The 26,628-nt window shown below is 45.4% G+C and overlaps 1 protein-coding gene across 1 annotated transcript in view; it reads right to left on the reverse strand.

The window, feature by feature from the left end:
* The window catches only part of LOC137364330 (dynein axonemal heavy chain 6-like), a 1,069,890-nt gene that overhangs the window by 487,220 nt on the left and 556,042 nt on the right, over positions 1 to 26,628 (reverse strand). The window contains exon 16 of the mRNA XM_068027612.1: positions 25,121 to 25,261. Coding sequence (XP_067883713.1) covers positions 25,121 to 25,261 — 141 coding nt within the window. The remainder of the gene's footprint in view (positions 1 to 25,120; positions 25,262 to 26,628) is intronic.

Consider the following 26,628-nt stretch of genomic DNA (forward strand, 5'->3'; position numbering starts at 1 on the left):
AATCCCACTCCACTGCTCACTCTCCATACCCTCTTAATACCCTCCCAATTAAATCCCACTCCACTGCTCACTCCCCATACCCTCATAATACCCTCCCAATTAAATCCCACTCCACTGCTCACTCTCCATTCCCTCATAATATCCTCCCAATTAAATCCCACTCCACTGCTCACTCTCCATACCCTCTTAATACCCTCCCAATTAAATCCCACTCCACTGCTCACTCTCCATACCCTCTTAATACCCTCCCAATTAAACCCCACTCCACTGCTCACTCCCCATACCCTCATAATACCCTCCCAATTAAACCCCACTCCACTGCTCACTCCCTATACCCTCATAATATCCTCCCAATTAAATCCCACTCCATTGATCACTCCCCATACCCTCATAATACCCTCCCAATTTAAACCCACTCCACTGCTCACTCCCCATACCCTCATAATACCCTCCCAATTAAATCCCACTCCACTGCTCACTCTCCATACCCTCATAATACCCTCCCAATTAAATCCCACTCCACTGCTCACTCTCCATACCCTCATAATACCCTCCCAATTAAATCCCACTCCACTGCTCACTCCCCATACCCTCATAATACCCTCGCAATTAAATCCCACTCCACTGCTCACTCCCCATACCCTCATAATACCCTCCCAATTTAAACCCACTCCACTGCTCACTCCCCACACCCTCATAATACCCTCCCAATTAAATCCCACTCCACTGTTCACTCCCCATACCCTCATAATACCCTCCCAATTAAACCCCACTCCACTGCAACTCCCCATACCCTCATAATACCCTCCCAATTAAACCCCACTCCACTGCCCACTCCCTATACCCTCATAATATCCTCCCAATTAAATCCCACTCCATTGATCACTCCCCATACCCTCATAATACCCTCGCAATTAAAGCCCACTCCACTGCTCACTCCCCATACCCTCATAATACCCTCGCAATTAAATCCCACTCCACTGCTCACTCCCCATACCCTCATAATACCCTCCCAATTTAAACCCACTCCACTGCTCACTCCCCACACCCTCATAATACCCTCCCAATTAAACCCCACTCCACTGCTCACTCCCCATACCCTCATAATACCCTCGCAATTAAATCCCACTCCACTGCTCACTCCCCATACCCTCATAATACCCTCCCAATTTAAACCCACTCCACTGCTCACTCCCCATACCCTCATAATACCCTCCCAATTAAACCCCACTCCACTGCTCACTCACCATACCCTCATAATACCCTCCCAATTAAATCCCACTCCACTGCTCACTCCCCATACCCTCATAATACCCTCCCAATTAAATCCCACTCCACTGCTCACTCCCCATACCCTCATAATACCCTCCCAATTAAATCCCACTCCACTGCTCACTCCCCATACCCTCATAATACCCTCCCAATTAAATCCCACTCCACTGCTCACTCCCCATACCCTCATAATACCCTCCCAATTAAATCCCACTCCACTGCTCACTCTCCATACCCTCATAATACCCTCCCAATTAAACCCCACTCCACTGCTCACTCCCCATACCCTCATAATACCCTCCCAATTAAATCCCACTCCACTGATCACTCTCCATACCCTCATAATACCCTCCCAATTAAATCCCACTCCACTGCTCACTCCCCATACCCTCATAATACCCTCGCAATTAAATCCCACTCCACTGCTCACTCCCCATACCCTCATGATACCCTCCCAATTAAATCCCACTCCACTGATCACTCTCCATACCCTCATAATACCCTCCCAATTAAATCCCACTCCACTGCTCACTCCCCATACCCTCATAATACCCTCGCAATTAAATCCCACTCCACTGCTCACTCCCCATACCCTCATAATACCCTCCCAATTTAAACCCACTCCACTGCTCACTCCCCACACCCTCATAATACCCTCCCAATTAAATCCCACTCCACTGTTCACTCCCCATACCCTCATAATACCCTCCCAATTAAACCCCACTCCACTGCTCACTCTCCACACCCTCATAATACCCTCCCAATTAAATCCCACTCCACTGCTCACTCTCCATACCCTCATAATACCCTCCCAATTAAATCCCACTCCACTGCTCACTCCCCATACCCTCATAATACCCTCCCAATTAAATCCCACTCCACTGCTCACTCCCCATACCCTCATAATACCCTCCCAATTAAATCCCACTCCACTGATCACTCCCCATACCCTCATAATACCCTCCCAATTAAATCCCACTCCACTGCTCACTCCCCATACCCTCATAATACCCTCCCAATTAAACCCCACTCCACTGCTCACTCCCCATACCCTCATAATACCCTCCTAATTAAACCCCACTCCACTGCTCACTCCCCATACCCTAATAGTACCCTCCCAATTAAACCCCACTCCACTGCTCACTCCCCATACCCTCATAATACCCTCCCAATTAAATCCCACTCCACTGCTCACTCCCCATACCCTCATAATACCCTCCCAATTAAACCCCACTCCACTGCTCACTCCCCATACCCTCATAATACCCTCCCAATTAAATCGCACTCCACTGCTCACTCCCCATACCCTCATAATACCCTCCCAATTAAATCCCACTCCACTGCTCACTCCCCATACCCTCATAATACCCTCCCAATTAAACCCCACTCCACTGCTCACTCCCCATACCCTCATAATACCCTCCCAATTAAACCCCACTCCACTGCTCACTCCCCATACCCTCATAATACCCTCCCAATTAAATCCCACTCCACTGCTCACTCCCCATACCCTCATAATACCCTCCCAATTAAACCCACTCCACTGCTCACTCCCCATACCCTCATAATACCCTCCCAATTAAATCCCACTCCACTGCTCACTCCCCATACCCTCATAATACCCTCCCAATTAAACCCACTCCACTGCTCACTCCCCATACCCTCATAATACCCTCCCAATTAAATCCCACTCCACTGCTCACTCCCCATACCCTCATAATACCCTCCCAATTAAATCACACTCCACTGCTCACTCTCCATACCCTCATAATACCCTCCCAATTAAATCCCACTCCACTGCTCACTCCCCACACCCTCATAATACCCTCCCAATTAAATCCCACTCCACTGCTCACTCCCCATACTCTCCTGCTTGTAGTATCATGTGTACAAGCTGTTCCCGGATAGATTATGTATATCGACCTTTAGCATCATGGCAGGATGTGATATTTCGAGTCAGAACCCCATTTTGCTCAGTGTTCATGTAGATATCTTAGAGATAAGACCCCAGTAAATAATCTCCTGTTGCTTTGACACTAAATCTATTATTCTCATTTAATATTAACGGCATACTGACAATATGGTGGCAGCGGTAAAAACGCCTTTTGTAGCGTAAAAAACAGAAGAGATTGAAAACATCGAAGAGAAGCATGGGGAAGCCAGCGAGCTTTGAGCAAGCGGCAGAGCCCAACCAGGCTAATGTGGCCAAGATCGATTGAAAGATTCAACAGGTACCGTTCCACGTCAGGTCTAACGGCATGACCGGAGAGAGAACAGGTCAGTGTTTTACTTAACTCCATAGGAGACAGTGCGGACAACATTCTGACTACCCTGGGGATTGATGAAAAGGAAACCTCGTATTGGGATGTAATAAAAGCATTGGAGGGATACTTTCAGATCAGGAAGAATGTTATCGTGGAAAGGGCAAAGTTCAACAAACGCACCCAAAAAGATGGTGAAAGTTTTGATTCATTTATCTATGATCTAATAGACCCATTTGGTTTCCTTACTGAAACCATCCCAGAGCATCACCTAGTGAGTTTAGTTACTGTCGAAACTGGTTTAGTATGGCATTGATTTCCTTCTTCATCTTTGTGTGGCCCTTACCCAACTCAATAAAGCTGTAAAGAGAGAGATTCACCTTGTGGCATCAGTCGAAGACAGACTTGCCAAATTGGGAAAATGCTCCATATTCACCAAGTTGCACACAAATAGCAGGTTCTGGCAGTTGCCGTTAGATGAGGAGTCTAAATTGTTAACCACGTTTATCACACCCTTCGGTAGATTCTGCTTCAACAGATTGCCATTCGGTATTGCGTCGGCACCAGAGATATTCCAGCGAATGATGCCAACAATCCGAGAAGGCTTGGAGGAAATCATCTGCCACATAGATGATGTTCTGATTCATGGAGTAAACCAAGAAGAGCAAGATGCAAGAGAAAGAGCAGAATTACACAGATTACAAGAGGCAGGGCTCACATTAAATGCCAAGTGTCTATTCTCATAGTCGACAGTGAGGTTCCTTGGCCACACAGTTGTTTGATCTGGAATTCCAATAGATCCACAGAAGACGAAGGCAATAAAAGGTTACCCAGAGCCAAAGAATATAACAGATTTACAGCGATTCATGGGTATGGTTAACCAGGTCGGGAATTTCCGACCAAATCTAGCCACTATTAATGAGCTTTTACAACTGCTAAAGAACACCAGTGCCTGGTGCTGGGAAAACTGCCAGAAAAATTCTTTCAAGAAGTTCAAGGAAATATTGATCCTGATCTGGAATGAGTGACCATTATTGCAGCAGACACATCGTCAACAGGATTAGGTGCAATCCTGTTCCAGGTTCAAAAGGATGGACAATGCAGGTGGTATACTTTGCCTCTCATTTGCTGTCAGAGACAGAACAAAGGTACGCAGTGATTGAAAAGGAAACATTAGCAGCAACATGGGCGTGCAAAAAGTTTTTGGACTACGTACTGGGCCTCAAGGCCAAGATCAAAACTGAGCACAAGTCACTTGTGATGTTGCTCAATTCAAAGGAGCGAGCAAAATTACCCCAAAGGGTACAGAGATTTCAACTACGCCTAGAAAGATAATGACACAACAACTAGATATGTCCCAGGGCAACATCAGGTGACAGCTGTTGTTGTCGAGAGCGTCAAGTGAAATACCTGAAAGTAGGAGATGTCTCATTCCTGGAGGAAGTGGAAATCTTTGCTTTAGCTATAACCAAAGATTTTCCAGCAACTGCTCAAAGATTACGTCAAATTAGAAACAGAAAGAGGACCAAGTCTGTGAAAAAGTAAGACAGTTTTTCCAGAATCTATGCCTAATAACCTGGTTCGAAAAAAGTATCATGAGCAACAAAGCCATCTTACTATTGTAGACAACTTACTAATGTCCTTTTGGGAAGGAAATCTGCCGTCCTTACCTGGTCTGGCCTACATGTGACTCCAGACCCACAGCAATGTGGTTGACTCTTACACTACCCTCTGAAATGGCCTAGCAAGCCAATCAGTTCAAGGGCAATTAGGGATGGGCAATAAATGCTGGTCTTGCCAGTGACGCCCACATCCCACAAACGAATAGAAAAATAAATCGATGACAACAAACTAGTTATTCCAAGGGCTTTAAGGTTAGATATCCTAGAGAAACTACACCAAGGGCACTTAGGAATCACCAAATGCACAGCAAGAGTGAGAAACATGGTATGGTGGCTGGGGGTTTCTAAGGAGATCGAAGACATGATTTCCAGATGTATCATATGCGCTACTCCCAGACAAGACTCTCGAGAGCCACTAATGTCGTCTTTGTTTCCATCCAGGCCATGGGAGCAGCTGGGAATGGACCTGTTTGAACATAAAGGGAAGATTTTCATTGACTCTAACTCCAGATGGGATGAAGTCAAACCAATACATGGCCAGAGTTCTGAAGCCGTAATCAAATCACTAAAATAAATTTTTGCCACACATGGCATTCCAGACTTAGTGATCTCTAATAATGGTCCACAATTCGTGAATGAAACCTTCAAAGATTTCACAGAAACGCATGGATTTTCCCATGTTACAAGTTCACTGAGGTACCCCCACAGCAATGGAGAAGTGGGCAGGCGTTTGAACCATGAAAATGCCACTGAAAAAGAATGAGAATTTTCAGCAAGCACTTCTAAATGATCAATCAACGCCACTCCAGAACGGGCTGGCTCCATGTGAGTTCCTAATGGGTAGGAAGTCGAGGACACAACTACCCACACTCCCAAGCAACCTTCAGCCAAGAAACAGTGCGGAGGACCAGGAAAGGGGAGGATAAGAGACGAGAAAGAAAGGTCAACCCAAATGGAGAACCATGATAGACGTTACAGAGCAAAACATCAAACAGGCCTACGAGCTGGAGATTTCGTTTGGATTAAAGATCAGGGTCGATGTGGGAAAGTTATGGAGAAATCTCCATATCCTCAATCCGACATAGTCCAGATAGACTAGGCACTGACATCTCAGAAAAAAACAAACGGGGAAAAATCAAGAGAATCAGCTGCCAGAGAGAGCTGATGAACTGGTGATACAACCAACAACAGATCACTCAGACATCAGCGAAAGCAGAGAACCCCCTGAGCCATCCAGTGCTTCAACTCACCCGGAGGAAAATACCAAAAGGCTCAATACCCCAAACAAGTAAAAGAACACCACGCGATGGCAGAGTCATGACAAGCCCATAGAGTTACAGACCTGATGAATGAAGTCAGAGACTTAGAACATAGAACAATACAGCCCAGTACAGGCCCTTCAGCCCACGATGTTGTGCTGACCCTTTAACCTACTCTAAGATCAAACTACCTACATACCCTTCATTCTACTATCATCCATGTACCTATCCAAGAGTCGCTTAAATGTCCCCAATGTATCTGCTTCTACTACCACCGCTGGCAGTGCATTCCACGCACCCACCACTCTCTGTGTAAAGAACCTACCTCTGACATCTCCCCGAAACCTTCCTCCAATCACCTTAAAATTATGCCCCCTGGTGATAGCCCTTTCCGCCCTTGGAAAAGTCTCTGACTATCCAGTCTATCTATGCCTCTCATCATCTTGTACACCTCTATCAAGTCACCTCTCATCTTTCTTCGCACCAATGAGAAAAGCCCTAGCTCCCTCAACCTTTCTTCATAAAACATGCCCTCCAGTCCAGGCAGCATCCTGGTAAATCTCCTCTGCACCCTCTCTAAAGCTTCCACATCCTTCCTATAATGAGGCGACCAGAACTGAACACAATATTCCAAGTGTGGTCTAACCAGGGCTTTATAGAGCTGCAGCATAACCTCGCGGCTCTTAAACTAAATCCCCTGTTAATGAAAGCCAACACACCATACGCCTTCTTAACAACCCTATCAACTTGGGTGGCAACTTTGAGCGATCTATGGACACGGACCCCAACATCCCTCTGTTCCTCCTCACTGCCAAGAATCCTGTCTTTAAGCCTGTATTCTGCATTCAAATTCAACCTTCCAAAATGAATCACTTCACACTTTTCCAGATTGAACTCCATCTGCCACTTCTCAGCCCAGCTCTGCATCCTGTCAATGTCCCGTTGCAACCTACAACAGCCCTCCACACTATCCACAACTCCAGCAACCTTTGTGTCATCGGCAAACTTACTAACCCAACCTTCCACTTCCTCATCCAAGTCATTTATAAAAATCACAAAGAGCAGAGGTCCCAGAACAGATCCCTGCGGAACACCACTGGTCACCAAGCTCCAGGCCGAATACTTTCCATCTACTACCACCCTCTGTCTTCTATGGGCCAGCCAATTCTGTATCCAGACAGCCAACTTTCCCTGTATCCCATGTCTCCTTACTTTCTGAATGAGCCTACCATGGGGAACCTTATCAAACGCCTTGCTAAAATCCATATCCACCACATTTACTGCTCTTCCTTCATCAACGTGTTTTGTCACATCCTCAAAGAATTCAATAAGGCTTGTGAGGCATGACCTGCCCCTCACAAAGCCATGCTGACTATCTCTTTTCAAACTATGCTTTTCCAAATAATCATAAATCCTGTCTCTCAGAATCCTCTCCAATAATTTGCCCACCACCGACGTAAGACTGACTGGTCTATAATTCCCAGGGTTATCCCTATTCCCTTTCTTGAACAAGGGAATAACATTTGCCACCCTCCAATCATCTGGTACTACTCCAGTGGACAGTGAGGACGCAAAGATCATCGCCAAAGGCGCAGCAATCTCTTCCCTCGCTTCCCGTAATATCCTTGGGTATATCCCGTCTGGCCCCGGGGACTTATCTATCCTCATGTCTTTCAAAATTTCCAGCACATCCTCCCTCTTAACATCAACCTGTTCGAGCATATCAGGCTGTTCCACGCTGTCCTCACAAACGACCAGGTCCCTCTCACTAGTGAATACTGAAGCAAAGTATTCATTAAGGACCTCCCCTACCTCCTCCGACTCCAGGCACAAGTTCCCTGCACTATCCCTGATCGGCCCTACCCTCACTCTGGCCATCCTCTTGCCTCATCGGGACAAACCTATCCAGCAGTCACAGCAAGTGCTCCCTTAACAACCTCCACATTTCTGTCGCGCATTTCCCTGAGAACATCTGTTCCCAATTTAAGCTCCCCAGTTCCTGCCTAATAGCATTGTAATTCCCCCTCCCCCAATTAAATATTTTCCCATCCCGTCTGCTCCTATCCCTCTCCATGACTATAGTAAAGGTCAGGGAGTTGTGATCACTATCACCGAAATGCTCTCCCGCCGAGAGATCTGCCACCTGGCCTGGTTTGTTGCCAAGCACCAAGTCCAATATAGCCTCCCCTCTAGTCGGCCTGTCTACATATTGAGTCAGGAAACCTTCCTGGACACACCTGACAAAATCTGCTCCATCCAACCTATTTGCACTAAGGAGGTTCCAATCAATATTAGGGAAGTTGAAGTCACCCATGACAACAACCCTGTTACTTCTGTTCCTTTCCAAAATCTGCCTCCCAATCTGTTCCTCCGTGTCTCTGTTGCTATTGGGGGGTTCTATAGAAAACTCCCAACAAAGTGACTGCTCCTTTCCTGTTTCTGACTTCCACCCATAATGACTCAGTAGACAAACCCTCCTCGACGACCTCCCTTTCTGCAGCTGTGATCCTATCCCTGATTAACAATGCCGCTCCCCCACCTCTTTTACCTCCCTCCCTATTCCTTTTGAAACATCTAAACCCCGGAATATCCAACATCCATTCCTGCCCCTGTGATATCCAAGTCTCCGTAATGGCCACAACATCATAGCTCCAAGTACTGATCCATGCTCTAAGTTCATCACCCTTATTCCTGACACTTCTTGCGTTAAAATAGACACACTTCAACCCATCATACTGGCTGCAACTTTGCCCTGTCAACTGTCTAACCTTCCTCACAGAGTCTCTGCACTCTGTTTCTGCCTGTTCAACAGCTACCCCATCCACTGATTCGTAGCTCCGGTTCCCATCCCCCTGCCAAACTAGTTTAAACCCTCCCGAAGAGCGCTAGCAAACCTCCCGCCCAGGATATAGGTGCCCCTCCAGTTCAGATGCAACCCGTCCTTCTTGTACAGGTCCCACCTTCCCCAGAAGGTATCCCACATATCTGAACCCCTCCCTCCTACACCAGCTCTGTAGCCACGTGTTCAGCTGCACTCACTCTCTGTTTCTAGCCTCACCAGCACGTGGCACCAGTATCAATCCTGAGATTACTATCTGCTCATCCTGCCTTTTAGCTTCCAACCTAACTCCCTATATTCGCTTTTCAGGTCCTCATCCCTTATCCTAGCTATGTCATTGGTACTGATATGTACCACGACTTCTGGCTGCTCCCCCTTAAGAATCCTGTAGGCTCAATCCGAGACATCCCTGACCCTGGCACCCGGGAGGCAACATACCATCCGGGAGTCTCCTGTCTGTTCCTCTAACCATTGAATCTCCTATCACTATCGCTCTCCTATTCTCCCCCCTTCCCTTCTGAGCCACAGAGCCAGGCTCAGTGCCAGAGACCTAGCCGCTGTGGCTTTCCCCTGGTAGGTCGTCCCCCACAACCGTATCCAAAACGGTATACTTATTATTGAGGGGAACGACCACAGGGGATCCCTGCACTGTGCGCCTGTTCCCTTTCCCTCCCCTGACGGTCACCCAGCTACCTTTATCCTGTAACTTAGGTGTCACTACTTCCCTATAACTGCTCTCTATCACCCCCTCAGCATCCTGAATGATCCGAAGTTCATCCAGCTCCAGCTCCAGTTCCCTAACGCAGTCTGCGAGGAGCTGGAGTTGGGTGCACTTCTCACAGGTGAAGTCAGCAGGGACACAAGTGGTGACCCTCACCTCCCACATCCTGCAAGAGGAGCATGCAACTGCCCTAGCTTCCATCCCCTCTGCTCTAAATTGAGTGAAGAGATTAAGTAAAAATAAAGGAAAACCTTACCTTACCAAACCCTCCATACAAGAGTTCTTTTTTTTTGGTTAGAGGAGGAGGACGGGTGGGAGACACTACATGTGTAGTGTTTTGGGTTTAGCCACTGCCCGAATATATAAGTTCACTTACCCAGCAGTCCCTGTGTCCGCGTCCGCTGAATCATGAGGTAAGTATTTTATAGCTCAACTTACCTTCCTGTTTCTGGCGCATTTTTTGAAACCTCCGGTCCTGCTGCTCCTCGGGCTGTTCTGGCTCCTCTCACTCCGGAGGGAGATGTAGTAAAATGTACATAATCTGTTGCTCGGTAGATTATATATATGGACCTTAAGCATCATCACAGTATGTGATGTCACAGGTCTGAACCTCGTATTGCTCAGTATTCATGTAGATATCTTAGAGATAGGACCCCTATAAATACTCTCCTGTTATTTTTACCCAAAGTCTACTATCCTCATTCAATACTAACAGCACACTAATAATAACAGTACACTGCTCACTCCCCGTGCCCTCTTAATACTAGTCCAATCTAAATCCACTCTCCTGCTCACTCCCCATACCCTCTTAATACCCACCCAATCTAATCCCACTCTCCTGCTGACTCCCCATACCCCCTTAATAACCGCCCAATCTAATCCCACTCTCCTGCTCACTCCCCATACCCCCTTAATACCCGTACAATCTAATCCCACTCTCCTGCTCACTCCCCATACCCTCTTAATACCCACCCAATCTAATCCCACTCTCCTGCTCACTCCCCATACCCCCTTAATACCCGTACAATCTAAACCCACTCTCCTGCTCACTCCCCACAGAAAGTTCAGAGGGGAAGTGACAAATTAAATAAGAGGAAAAAGAGAGTATGAGAAGATACAGGCAGCTAACATAAAAAGGAATTCAAAAGTCTTTAATAGCATTGAAATAGTAAAAGGAAGGGAGGGGCCGATTAGGGACCATAAAGGGATTTACGCCTGTAGACAGAGGGCATGGCTAAGATACTAAATGTGTACTTTGGATCTGTCTTTACAAAGGAGAAAGATGCTGCCAAAGTCACATTGAAAGAAAAAGTAGTTGAGACACTGGATGGGTTAAAAATTGATAATGTCATTATAGTCATAGAGTCATAGAGTGATACAGCACCAAACTAACTAGCTCGGGGTCATAGAAGACAGAGGGTAGCAGCGGAAGGGTGCTTTTCTGAATGGAGGGATGTGACTAGTGGTGTTCCGCAGGGATCAGTGCTGGGATCTTTGCTCTTTGTAGTATATATAAATGATTAGGAGGAAAATGTAGCTGGTCTGATTAGTAAGTTTGTGGACAACACAAAGGTTGGTGGTGTTGCGGATAGTGATGAGGATTGTCAGAGAATACAGCAGGATATAGATCAGTTGGAGACTTGGGCGGATAAATGGCAGATGGAGTTTGATCCGGACAAATGTGAGGTAATGCATTTTGGAAGATCTAATGCAGGTGGGAAGTATACAGTAAATGGTAGAACCCTTAGGAGTATTGACAGGCAGAGAGATCTGGGCGTACAGGTCCACAGGTCACTGAAAGTGGCAACGTAGGTGGATAAGGTAGTCAAGAAGGCATACGGCATGCTTGCCTTCATCAGTAGGGGCATGGAGTATAAAAATAGGCAAGTCATGCTGCAGCTGTGCAGAACCTTAGTTAGGCCACACTTAGAATATTGCGTGCAATTCTGGTCGTCACACTACCAGAAGGACGTGGAGGCTTTGGAGAGGGTACAGAGGAGGTTTACCAGGATGTTGCCTAGACTGGAGGGTATTAGCTATGAGGATAGGTTGTATAAACTCGGATTGTTTTCACTGGAACGACGGAGGTGGAGGGACGACATGATAGAGGTTTACAAAGTTATGAGTGGCATGGACAGAGTGGATAGTCAGAAGCTTTTTCCCAGGGTGGAAGAGTCAGTTACTAGGGGACATAGGTTTAAGGTGCGAGGGGCAAAGTTTAGAGGGGATGTGCGAGGCAAGTTCTTTACACAGAGGGTGGTGAGTGCCTGGAACTTGCTGCTGGGGGAGGTGGTGGAAGCAGGTACGATAGCGACGTTTAAGAGGCATCTTGACAAATACATGAATAGGATGGGAATAGAGGGATACGGTCCCCGGAAGTGCAGAAGGTTTTAGTTTAGACAGGATCAAGATCGGCGCAGGCTTGGAGGGCTGAATGGCCTATTCCTGTGCGTACTGTTCTTTCTTCAAAACAGGCCCACAGAGTCCACGCCGACCATCAACCACCCATTTATACTAATCCTTCAATAATCCCATTTTCCCTCTCACATTCCCACCTTCCCTCAATTCTCCTACCACCTACCTACACTAGGGGCAATTTTTACAATGGCCAATTTACCTATCAACCCGCAAGTCTTTGGCATGTGGAAGGAAACCGGAGCACCCGGAGGAAACCTCCGTGGTCACAGGGAGAACTTGCAAACTGCAGGGGATGGGCACAAACGAAATGTGGAGCTTATTCAAGGAGCAGCTAATGCGTGTCCTTGATAAGTATGTACCTGTCAGGCAGGGAGGAAGTTGTCGAGCAAGGGAGCCGTGGTTTACTCAAGAAGTTGAAGCGCTTGTCAAGAGGAAGAGGGCGGCTTATGTTAGGATGAGATGTGAAGGCTCAGTTAGGGCGCTTGAGAGTTACAAGCTAGCCAGGAAGGATCTAAAGGGAGGGCTAAGAAGAGCAAGGAGAGGACACGAGAAGTCATTGGCGGATAGGATCAAAGAAAACCCTAAGGCTTTCTATAGGTATATCAGGAATAAACGAATGATAAGAGTTAGAACAGGGCCAATCAAGGATAGTAGTGGGAAGTTGTGTGCGGAATCAGAGGAGATAGGGGAAGCGTTAAATGAATATTTTTCGTCAGTATTTACAGTAGAGAAAGAAAATGTTGCCGAGGAGATTACTGAGATACAGCCTACTAGGCTAGATGGGATTGAGATTCACAAGGAGGAGGTGTTAGCAATTTTGGAAAGAGTGAAAATAGATAAGTCCCCTGGGCCAGATGGGATTTATCCTAGGATTCTCTGGGAAGCTAGGGAGGAGATTGCAGAGCCTTTGTCCTTGATCTTTATGTCGTCATTGTCGACAGGAATAGTGCCGGAGGACTGGAGGATAGCAAATGTTGTCCCCTTGTTCAAGAAGGGGAGTAGAGACAGCCCTGGTAATTATAGACCTGTGAGCCTTACTTCGGTTGTGGGTAAAATGTTGGAAAAGGTTATAAGAGACAGGATTTATAATCATCTTGAAAAGAATAAGTTCATTTGCGATAGTCAGCACGGTTTTGTGAAAGGTAGGTCGTGCCTCACAAACCTTATTGAGTTTTTCGAGAAGGTGACCAAACAGGTGGATGAGGGTAAAGCCGTGGATGTGGTGTATATGGATTTCAGTAAGGCGTTTGATAAGGTTCCCCACGGTAGGCTATTGCAGAAAATACGCAAGTATGGGGTTGAAGGTGATTTAGAGCTTTGGATCAGAAATTGGCTAGCTGAAAGAAGACAGAGGGTGGTGGTTGATGGCAAATGTTCATCCTGGAGTTTAGTTACTAGTGGTGTACCGCAAGGTTCTGTTTTGGGGCCACTGCTGTTTGTCATTTTTATAAACGACCTGGATGAGGGTGTAGAAGGGTGGGTTAGTAAATTTGCGGATGATACGAAGGTCGGTGGAGTTGTGGATAGTGTCGAAGGGTGTTGTAGGGTACAGAGGGACATAGATAGGCTGCAGAGCTGGGCTGAGAGATGGCAAATGGAGTTTAATGCGGAGAAGTGTGAGGTGATTCACTTTGGAAGGAGTAACAGCAATGCAGAGTACTGGGCTAATGGGAAGATTCTTGGTAGTGTAGATGAGCAGAGAGATCTTGGTATCCAGGTACATAAATCCCTGAAAGTTGCTACCCAGGTTAATAGGGCTGTTAAGAAGGCATATGGTGTGTTAGCCTTTATTAGTAGGGGGATCGAGTTTCAGAGCCACGGGGTCATGATGCAGCTGTACAAAACTCTGGTGAGGCCGCACCTGGAGTATTGCGTGCAGTTCTGGTCACCGCATTATAGGAAGGATGTCGAAGCTTTGGAAAGGGTGCAGAGGAGATTTACTAGGATGTTGCCTGGTATGGAAGGAAGGTCTTACGAGGAAAGGCTGAGGGACTTGGGGTTGTTTTCGTTAGAGAGAAGGAGGAGGAGAGGTGACTTAATAGAGACATACAAGATAATCAGAGGGTTAGATAGGGTGGATAGTGAGAGTCTTTTTCCTCGGATGAGGATGGCAAACACGAGGGGACATAGCTTTAAGTTGAGGGGTGAAAGATATAGGACAGATGTCAGAGGTAGTTTCTTTACGCAGAGAGTAGTAGGGGCGTGGAACGCCCTGCCTGCAACAGTAGTAGACTCGCCAACTTTAAGGGCATTTAAGTGGTCATTGGATAGACATATGGATGTAAATGGAATAGTGTAGGTCAGATGATCGGCGCAACATCGAGGGCCGAAGGGCCTGTACTGCGCTGTAATATTCTAATTCTAAAAAAAAACTCCACACAGGCTGTACCCAGAACTGAACCTGGCTGGAGCTGTGAGGCTGTGGTGCTTTTTTTGGGGGGGAAATATGCAGTGTGTCTTTAAGATTGCGGATGGACTTTAATCAGAGGATTGTTCATCGGGAAATGTAAATCTGCAAGGACACTAATTTTTTCTATTTTAAATGTGGTTTTTATCTTAGAAAAAACTAAATTCTTATACACTAATAAACAATTAATTTACTAATATCTAAGAATACCTGGTTTGGTTCGCCTCATTCTGGGGGACTTATAGATTGTTCAACTTGGCTATGGCTTTCTTTAATTTGGAAAGTTTATGGTGATATGTTATACGATCTGTGGAGTGACGGGACTGAATTAACAGTACGTTGCTCCCACCGCAATCAGAATTTTATATTTTGATGGTGCTTTGTCTTGGGCGGTCGTGTCATAACATATTAATTGGGGGCTCGCTCGCAATTGAATCATATTTTAATAAAGCGACTTGCGCCTGGGATCAGAATCAGACTAATTGAAGGGCTCACATTTGGAACTACATTAATTATTAATCTCTGGGATAACATATTTAAATTGGGGTCTTGCATCTGGCATCATATTCTTTTCTCTCACATTTGGGATCATATCAATTGGAAACTCGATTGTTGGGATCTAAATCTAACACCAATTACAAAGAAATAAAAAGAACCAGGTCTCTTGTATAATAAGATACAGTCTATGCCATTGTAATGGCATTAGTGGCTACAGCTGAGTTTTTGGGAAAGCAGAGTGTTTCCCTGAGTGATTTGATAACTTTAACCAAGACTAAATTCAAAGAATTGGCAGCAAAATTGGGGTTAGAATTGAAATTAGGTGCCAAAAAAGCAGAGATAATTGACATAATAGCCGAACAGCTGGAATTAGAAGAAGAAGATGATAAAGGGGAATACAAGGAACAAGAAAGTAGTAGGTCCAAGAGTGATGCAATGGTATTGGCTAGGATTCAGTTAGAAACTAAAAAACTTGAGGCTGAAAAAGAATTAAGAAAACTTGAATTGGAGGAGGAAAGGAAGAGAGAAAGTGAAAGAGAAGAGAGGGAATTTAAGTTAGAAGAGATGGAACTCAGACAAAGGGGGTCGTCTTAAATCCAGAGAAAATTCGGGTCAGGAAGAATCTGAATTTAGATCAGGACCCAGCGAGAAGTTGTTTAAATTTTTACAAGCTCTTCTTAAGTTTGTGGAAAGGGATGTAGAGGCATGAAAAGAACAGTGGGTAGGCACAGTAGAAACAAACTAAAATAAAATAAACAAAGAAAAAAGAAAAAAGAACTAAAAATAAAAGTAAAATGGGGGCCCGTCATGCTCTGAAATTATTGAACTCAAAGTTCAGTCCGGCAGGCTGTAGTGTGTCTAATCGGTAAACAAGATGCTGTTCCTCGAGCTCTGTGTATCTTTCTGTGCCATAAACATTCGATGATTCTATGGACAAAAGAAATAAACTCCAGAGGTGAGGTGAGAGTGACTTCCCTTGATATCAAGGCAGGATTTGACCGAGTATGGCATCAGGGAGTCCGGGCAAAACTGGAGTCAATGGGAATTGGAGGGAAAACTCTCCGCTGGTTGGAGTCAAACCTAGCATAAAGGAAGATGGTTGTGGTTGGCGGAGGTCTATCATCTCAGCTCCAGGACATCACTGCAGGAGTTCCTCAGGATAGTGTCCAAGGCCCAACAAACTTCACCTGCTTCATCAATGATCTTTCCTTCATCATAAGGCCAGAAGTGGGCAGGTTCGCTGATGATTGCACAGTGTTCAGCACTACTCGTGTCTCATCAGATACTGAAACAGCCTGTGTCCAGATGCAGCAAGAGCTGGACAATATCCAGGCTTGAGCTGATAAGTAATGTTTGTGCCACAATTACCAGGCAATGGCCATCTCCAACATGAGAGAATGTAACCATCTCCTCTTGATGTTCAATGGCATTACCATTGCTAAATCACTGACTATCAACATCCTGAAGATCACCATTGAACAGAAACTGAACTGGACCAGCCACATAAATACTGTGACTACAAGAGCAGGTCGGAGGCTTGTACTTCTGCGGTGAGTAACTCATCTCCTGACTCTCCAAAGCCTGGAGAGTACCTACAAGGCACAAGTCAGGAGTGTGATGGAATACTCTCCACTTGCTTGGCTGAGTGTAGCTCCAACAACACTTGAGAAGCTTGACACCATCCAGGACAAAGCAGCCCATTTGATTGGCACCCCATCTACCACCTTCAATGTTCACTCCCTTCACCACCAATGCAGTGGCAGCAGTGATTATCATTACAAGATGCACTGCAGCAACATACCAAGGCTCCTTTGACAGCACCTTCCAAACCTCTACCACCTAGGTGCTGTTCCTTGAGCTTGCATTGATGTTCACTGGAACACTGCAGCAATCCCAGGATAGAGATGTGGGCTTGAGAGCAGGGGTGGGGGGGTGTTGAAATGGCCAGCAACCAGTAGCTCGGGGTTCTGCTTTCGAACTGAGCGGAGGTGTTCCACAAAGCAGTCACCCAATCTGCGTTTGGTCTCCCCAATGTAGAGGAGACCACATTGTGAGCAGTGAATACAGTATACTAACTTATACGGGCCCTCCTTTTTTATTTTTAGTTACTTTTTCTTTTTTATTTGTTCATTTTATTTTAGTTTGTTTAATTTGTTTCTACTGTGCCTACCCACTTTTTTTTCATGTTTGTACTTGGGGCCTGGGCTGTTCATTTTTCTGTTAATTAACATCCTCTCTGTACTAATGCTTTGTCTTTCAGAACACCATTAACATACCATTTGCCTTTGCTCCATGACCTTCTGGTCAGTTATTCACTGTGACCTTGTCCTATCAACACCTTGTCTTGCCCTACCCCCACTTTACTTGCTTAAAATATTTTACATTTCTAATATTTGCCAGTTCTGATGAAGGGTCACTGACCTGAAACGTTAACTCTGCTTCTCTCTCTCCACAAATGCTGCCAGACCTGCTGAGTATTTCCTGCATTTCTTGTTTTTATTTCCGATTTCCAGCATCTGCAGTATTTTGCTCTTAGTATAGGAACGTATGGAGATTGACTGGGCAGACATTTTTAGAATTTGAGAGGGCGAAGCAAATTAATTTTGACCGTTGGATACGGGCATTAAAGATGGAAACCACATATGAGGACCTTCGAGAATTGATTCTCTTAGAAGAATTTAAAAACTCCATTCCTTCAGTAGTGAGAATTCATATAGATAACCTGAACGTTTTGAAAGCTAGGCAAGCAGCCGAAATTGCTGATGATTTTGAGCTTATGAATAAGCCAATATTTTGTCCGTCACCGCCATAAACCGGAGAAGGATAGAAAGTGGGAGAGTAAAAGGAAGGCAAGTAGCCAGGGACAAGAAGGAACAGCTGAGAATGCCCCAGGATCACCTCCTCAGGTCAGAAAGGAAGGTGCTGAGGGTAGAAGTGAGGTTCACAAACCAAAGTGTTATCATTGCAACAAAACGGGTCACCTTCGTTCAAAGTACTGGAAATTGCAAGGTAAACCCATAGGACTTGTTCGAATATGCAAAGTTAGTGCAGAGGAAATGACTCTGACTGAGAGTATAGCAGACCAGTCTATAGCTTTAACGACAGTTGTGGAACCAGATACTAAAACTGAAAGGAGTGTAGAGGTTAAGAATAAAATATCTGAGAGTTATAATGAAGTTCTGTCAAACGGACAGTAACTCCATATCCTGTAAGTGAGGCAGGAAAACATCATTATACTCAGGGACACAGGAACAACCCAAACACTCTTGTTGGGGAAAGATATGAGGTTTCCACCAGAGAGAGCCTTCAGCACTAAAGTTTTAGTTAATGGAATTGGTGGGGAGTATATACCCATACCTATGTATAAAGTACACCTAGAGAGTGACTTAATATCTGGGATAGTAACTGTAGGTGTTGTCCTCAGTTTGCCAGTAAAGGGATCTACTCCTAGGAAATGATTTGGCTGGAGCAAAAGTATCAATTTCTCCTATAATTACAGAGGAACCAAGAGAATTTAAGGAAACGGAGCAATTACAGGAACAAGTTCCGGGAATATTTCCTGCATGTGTAGTTACCCGAGCAATGGCTAAACAGGATTCATTGTTGGACATAAAAGGGTCACCACAAATAGATGGCCAAGTATCTGCAACCTTATTTGGGGATTTAGATAACCCAAATGATTTGTTTAACAGATCGTCTATCATTGCAGCACAGCAAGCTGATCCAGAGATATACCGAATCGCACAGACAGCTCTGTCAGAAGCTGAGGCGAAAGGAGTTCTGGAAGGCTATTATATGGCAAATGGGGTTTTGAGGAGGAAATAGAAACTGCCTCATAGACCTGCCAATGAAGACTGGACAGTTGTTGAACAGATAGTGGTACCACCTAAATATCGCCAAGGATTATTAAGGTGAGCACACAACATTCCTCTTGCAGGATATAGGGGAATTCGGAAGACCAAATCACGCATAAGCCAACATTATTAGTGGCCAGTTGTTACAAAGGATGCGAGACAATTTTGTAAGACATACCATACATGTCAAATGGTGGGAAACCCACAACCTACCATAAAACCGGCACCACTGGTTCCCATACCAGTGTTTGAGGAACCAGTTAGCAGGGTACTGGTAGACTGTGTAAGACCCTTGCCAAAAACAAAAGTGGGGCATCAATACATACTTACCATCATGGATATGGCTACTCGATTTCCAGAGGCCATTCCTTTGAGGACAATTACTGTATTAGTGGTAGAAAAGTTAACCCAATTCTTTACGAGATATGGGTTACCACTTGAAGTTCAATCAGATCAAGATTCTAACTTCATGTCTAAGATATTTCAAGAGGTTATGGACAATTTGGGGGTTAGACAGTTGAAATCTTTATCATATCACCCACAGTCACAGGGAGCTTTAGAGATTTCACCAGACTCTCAAAACGATGATTAAAACATACCGTCACTAATATCCACATGACTGGGATAAAGGACTAGACTTTCTTTTATTTGCCACCAGAGACTCACCAAATGAGTCTACAGGCGTCAGTCCTTTTGAATTGGTTTATGGACATAAAATAAGAGGTCCTCTTAAACTTATAAAGGACAGATTCTTGGAACAAAAGAATGAATCTTCAATACCAGACTATGTATCTGTGTTCCGGGAAAGGCTCACAAAAGCTTGCGGTGTAGCTCAGGAACACCTTAAAGCATCCCAAGCCAATATGAAAAAGTGCGCAGACAAGAATGCAAAAAAACGTGATTTTCAACCAGTGATTGAAGTATTAGTGTTGTTACCATTACAGGGAGAACCATTAAAAGCACGGTTCAGTGGCCCATATAGAGTGATCAAAAGACTGGGTAAGGTAGATTACTTGACTGACACCCCTGATCGCCGGAAGAAGAACCAGTTGTGTCACAACAATATGCTCAAACAATATTACCGCAGGGAGGAGGATAAGCCAATGCAGGTATGTCAGGTAGTCGGGAATGTTGAGAAGGAAAAGGATAGTGAGGATGAGGCAGAAACAGGCCTAGGAAATTCTCAGATTGAACCTCCAACTATCAGATTAGCGAACACAGAATGGCTAGGAAAATTAAACAATATTGTTTTGCACTTAGAGGCAAAACAACGTGAAGACCTAACCAGGCTTTTCACAATGTTTCAAAGAGTTTGTAGGGATAAGCCTGGATGTACAACCTTAGGCACACATGATGTAGATTTAGGGGAAACCGTTCCTTTAAAACAATATCCTTACCGTGTGAATCCAGACAAACAGGCCCAAGTGAAAACGGAGATCCAGTACATGCTGGAAAACAATTTGATTGAACCTAGTCAGAGTAGCTGGAGTTCGCTCATAGTTCCAGTACCTAAACCTGATGGGTCAACCCGATTTTGAATAGATTATAGAAAAGACAATGATGTAACGAAGGCACACTCCTACCCAATTCCACATTTAGAAGACTGCATCGTCAGAGTGGGCAGCGCCAAGTTTCTTACCAAGATTGACTTGTTAAAGGGATACTGGCAAGTTCCTTTGACTTGTCGAACCAAAGAGATATCAGCCTTTGTAACACCTGACGGTCTTTATCAGTGCCAGGGCTAAAAATTTGGGCTAAAAAATGCCCCAGCAACTTTTCAAAGATTAATGAATCAGGTGGTAGCTCATGTTCTCAACTGTGTAGTATATCTTGACGATGTACTAATATACAGTAACACTTGGCAAGAACACTTAAACCAATGAAAACTTTTGTTTAAAAAGTTACGAACTGCGAACTTAGTGGTTAATTTGGAAAAAAGTGAATTTGGAAAGGCAAGAGTAGCTTACCTTGGACACCTAGTGGGGCAAGGTCAGGTATTACCAAAAACGGCAAAGGTACAAACCTTAATGGAGTTTCCAATCCCTGCAACTAAATGGGAAATAAAGAGATTTTTAGGGATGTGCGGTTTTTACAGGAAATTTGTACGGAAATTTAGTACTGTGGCTGCTCCATTAATTGATTTGCTACAAAAAAAGAAAAATAAAGTGGTATGGTCAGATAAATACCAGGCAGTTTTATAAAGCCTAAGGCAATGCTCCAAATTTCACTAAACCCTTTAAAATGGTGAATGATGCTAGAGACTTGGGGGTTGCTGCCATCCTATTGTAAGATGACGAATCAGGCATAGAGAAGCCAGTAGGGTATTTTTCCTGAAAAATAAATTGTCATCAGAAAAAATATTCCATTGTGGAAAAAGAAACATTGGGGCTTTTACTGGCTCCCAAACATTTTGAGGTATATGTCCACCAGGATTATAAAGAAACACTGACCATAACCCATTAACATTTGTGGAAAAGTTTAAGACCAAAATGCTAGAATCTTTAGATGGAGTCTGTTGTTCCAGCCTTATCATCTAAGGGTTGTACATATTTCGGGGAACAATAATGTTATCACCGCGCTTTGTCGCGGATTTAACCATGTTAATGTATGCAGATGGCGATGGTGTAAAAGAACGCTGTAAATTATTAGTAGAGTATGGTGCGTAAATGCGGGGAAATTTTTTTTAGCGTTTTCTCAATTACTATTTTTTGCATTGTAATGAAACGCATTTTGGGAATGGCATTTTACTCCGCCGGGGCGGAGGTGTCATGATCGTGTTTTTTTGGGGGGGGAATATGCAGCGTGTCTTTAAGACAGCAAAGGATCAGTTCTGCTTTAAGAACAAGCAAGCCTCAGGAGTTATCGAGAAGGTGCATTTGGTTGCCATTGGATACAACCATTCAGAGAGGGAACCAGCCAGTTTCAGAAGGTGCATCCAGGTTGCCTTGGATACAGCCACTCAGAGATTAAGGATCGATATACAATGTTACGATTAACTTTTAAACTGGCTTTTTGTTGAGGCAGACTGTTCTAACAGACACAGACAGCTGGGCCAGATCTCTGTTAATTTAAACTGGAGGAAGAGAATTTAAACTGCAACATTTTTTTTATTATCCCTCAAAATTTTGAAGCCAGATTGATTCTATTAAAAGTGGTTACGAATTGTTGATTTGCTGTGGTCATCGCTGGAAGAAAGAGAAGTTTGAAGCTTCGGATGTCGGACTGTTTTCGTTTCCTGGAAGATTGTGAGTGGACTTTAATCAGAGGATGGTTCATCTGGAAGTGTAAATCTGCTAGGACACTAATTTTTTCTATTTTAAATGTTTTTATCTTAGTAGCGTTTAAGAATGTAGTTTTTTTCCAATAAACAGATAATTTGTTAATGTCTAAAGATACCTGTTGTTACAGCCTTATCATCTAAGGGTTGTACATATTTCAGGGAAAAATAATGTTATAGCCGCACTTTGTCCATGTTAACGTATGTAGATGGTGATGGTATGAAAGAACGCTGTACATTACTAGTAGAGTATGGTGCGTAAATGTGGGGGAAAAAATGTTAGCGCCATTCGGGGGGATTAATAGATTTTTCAACTCGGCTGTGGCTTTCTTTAATTTGGAAAGTTTAAAGTGATATGTTATGTGATCTGTGGAGTGACGGGACTGAATTGACAGTGCATTGCTCCCACTGCAATCAGAATTATATATTTTGATTGGGGGCGTTGCCTTGAGCGGTCATGTCATAACAATAAGGATTAGAAAGGCTGGCTGTACTTAAAGCTGGTAAGTCACCAGGACAGGATGGAATGCATCCGAAGATACAGAGGGAAGTAAGGGTGGAAATTGCAGAGGCACTGGCCATAATCTTCCAATCATCCTTAGATACAGGGGTGGTATCAGAGGACTGGAGAACTGCAGATGTTACACCCTTGTTCAAAAAGGAGTGTGTAAGATTAAGCCTAGCAAATACAGGCAATCAGTTTAACCTCAGTGAAGAGAAAGTTTTAGAAATGATAATCCGGGAAAAAAAGTCACTTGGACAAAATGTGGATTAATTAGAGAAAGTCAGCATGGATTTCTTAAAGGCAAATCATGTTTAACTAACTTGATTGAGATTTTTGATGAGGTAACAGAAAGGGTTGATAAGGGGAATGCTGTTGACATGGTGTATGTGGACTTCCAAAGTTGATTGATAAAGTGTCACATAACGGGCTTGTCAGCAAAGTTAAAGCCAATGGAATAAAAGGGACAGTGGCAGCATGGATACGAAATTGGCTGAGTGACAGGAAACAGAGAGTAGTTGTGAGGAGGAAGATATATAGTGCGGTTCCCCAGTTGTCGGTATTGGGACCCCTACTTTTCTTGACACATATTAATGACCTAGACTTGGGTGTACAGGGTACAATTTCAAAATTTGCAGATGACACAAAACCTGGAAGTATTGTGAACTGTGAGGAGGATAGTGATAAACTTCAAGAGGATACATATAGGCTGGTGGAATGGGCAGACATGAGGCAGATAAAATTTAATGCAGAGAAGTGTGAAATAATACATTTTGGTACAAAGAATGAGGAGAGGCAATATAAATAAAGAATATAATTCTAAAGGAGGTGCAGGAGCAGAGGGACATAGGAATATATATGCAAAAATCATTGAAGGTGGCAGGGCAGGTTGGGAAAGCAGTTAAAAAGGCATACGGGGTCCTGGGCTTTATTAATAGAGGCATAGAGTACAAAAGCAAGGACGTTATAGTGAAACTTAATAAAATCTCGGCCTCAACTGGAGTACTGTGTCCAGTTCTGGGCACCACACCTTCGGAAGGATGTGAAGGCATTAGAGAGGGTGCAGAACAGACTTATGAGAATGGTCTGGCAATGAGGAACTTCAGTTACATGGAAAGATTGGAAAAGCTGGGGATGTTCTCGTTAGAGAAGGTTGAGAGGAGATTTGATAGAGGTGTTCAAAATCGTGAGGGGTCTGGACAGAGTAGTTAGAGAGAAACTGTCCCCATTGGTGGAAGGGTCGAGAACCAAAGGACACCGATTTAAGGCAAAAGAAGCAACAGCAGCAAGGAGACAAACCTTTTTGCACAGCAAGTGGTTAGGATCTGGACTGCACTGGCTGAGAGTGTGCTGGAGGCAGATTCAATTGACGCTTTCAAAAGGAAATTGAATAATTATCTGAAGAGAAAAAATTTGCAGGGCTGCAGGGAAAAGGTGAGTTGCTCTTGCAGAAAACTGCCACAGATACAATGGGCCAAATGGCCTCCTTCTGTGTGGTAACCATTCAATAAATCTATTCCATGATTCTATAAATATCCCTCCAACCTAATCCAATGCACCTATTCACTCTCATTCCCTTTAATATCCCAAAACTGATCCCACTCTCCTGTTCATACCCCATATTCTTTAACATCCCACCGAATTAATCCTAATCTCCTGCTCACTCCCCATGGTTTTTAATAACCTCAATCCAATCCTACTTTCCAATTACCTTCTTTCACTCACTCTCCCTCTGTCACTCCCAAACTCTTTTTCTCTGTCATTCTCTCTCTGTCACTCTCTCCCTCTGTAACTCTGTGTCTCTCCCTGCTCTCTCCATCATTCTCACACTCTGTCACTCTTACTGTCTTTCTCTCTCACTTCACTCTCTCCGTCACTCCCACACTTTCGCCATCACTCTCACTCTCTCTGTCACTCTCTCTCTATCTCTCCAATTCCATCACTTTCACTCTGTCACTCCCACGCTTTGTCATTTTCACTCACTCTCTCTCCATCACTCACACTTGCTCCGGAATCTCCTCTCTCCATCTCTCTCTCTCTCTGTCATATTCATTCCCCTCTCTCCATCTCTCTCTGTTTCTCTCACTTTCTCTTCATTACGCTCTCTCACTCACTCTGTTGCTCTCTCAGTCACTCTCACTCCGTCACTCTCTCCCTATAACACAGATAACCAATTTGAAAAGTTGGAACCTTTTCGTTGGCGAGAGCAGTGATCAGGACCGCTGCCCGTGACAGTCGTTTCATGGTGAGCACTTTGCGGTTGGCCATGGCTTCCTTCTGCTCCACCGTCTCATTGAAGAGCTGTTGCAGTGATTGCTGGTGATCCTCAATCTATGGGACATAAACAGAAGGGAAATGCTGTAAGCCATCTCTTGCTGTCCTGGCCAGCCCACCAGACTGTTCATGTGAGTGGAGAGGGAATAGAAAATGGCAGCCGTGTGGAGCATAAATGCTGGAACAGGCCTGGAGGCTGAGGTTTGTCTGATTTCTGAATTCAAGGCTCACCTGCAGCAGGAGGCCTGAGGTTCGCCTGAACTGGGTGGCCCCAGGCTCTCCCGAACCGGAAGGACCAAAGGTCACTCGAACTGGGAGGCCCAATCCCTGCCCGAACTGGGAGGCCCGATCCCTGTCCGAACTGGGAGGCCCCATCCTCCCCCGAACTGGGAGGCCCCAGACACTACTAAACCGGGTCGCCCGATCCCCGCCCGAGTTGGGAGGTCCGGTCCTCGCCCGAACTGGGAGGTCCAGTCCTCGCCCGAGCTGGGAGGCCCGATCCTCGCCCGAGCTGGGAGGCCCGATCCTCGCCCGAGCTGGGAGGCCGGGTCCTCGCCCGAGCTGGGAGGCCGGGTCCTCGCCCGAGCTGGGAGGCCGGGTCCTCGCCCGAGCTGGGAGGCTGGGTCCTCGCCCGAACTGGGAGGCCCGATCCCTGTCTGAACTGGGAGGCCCCATCCTCCCCCGAACTGGGAGGCCCCAGACACTACTGAACCGGGTCGCCCGATCGCCGCCCGAGTTGTGAGGTCCGGTCCTCGCCCGAACTGGGAGGTCCAGTCCTCACCCGAGCTGGGAGGCCCGGTCCTCGCCCGAGCTGGGAGGCCCGATCCTTGCCCGAGCTGGGAGGCCCGATCCTCGCCCAAGCTGGGAGGCCCGATCCTTGCCGAGCAGGGAGGCCGGGTCCTCGCCCGAGCTGGGAGGCCCGATCCTCGCCCGAGCTGGGAGGCCCGATCCTCGCCCGAGCTGGGAGGCCCGATCCTCGCCCGAGCTGGGAGGACGGGTCCTCGCCCGAGCTGGGAGGCCGGGTCCTCGCCCGAGCTGGGAGGCCCGATCCTCGCCCGAGCTGGGAGGCCGGGTAGTCATTTGAACTGGGAGGCTCAATACTTGCCTGAACTGGAAGGCCCAATACTCATCTGGTGGGAGGTCAGTGGTTTTCCTGAACTGGGAGGCCCGAAGCTAACCTGAACTATGTAGTCTGAGACTCACCCAAACCAAGAGGCCCAATATTCAGTTGAAAAGGGAGGTCCACGGCCCACTATTCACCCGGGCCTCCTGTGCTTAATTTGTATGAGCTTCCAGCACCTTTTGCATCTCTGCATGCCACTGCCGTCCATTTTGGTGGAGTGTCAGGTCTTTTTGCCTCACTGTCAGTAGCTCACAGGTGAATACTGGAATGTGAAGTGGGGAAGAAAGTAATCACACATACT

The sequence above is a fragment of the Heterodontus francisci genome, unplaced genomic scaffold (assembly GCF_036365525.1).
Source record: "Heterodontus francisci isolate sHetFra1 unplaced genomic scaffold, sHetFra1.hap1 HAP1_SCAFFOLD_484, whole genome shotgun sequence".
Classification (NCBI taxonomy): Eukaryota; Metazoa; Chordata; class Chondrichthyes; order Heterodontiformes; family Heterodontidae; genus Heterodontus; species Heterodontus francisci.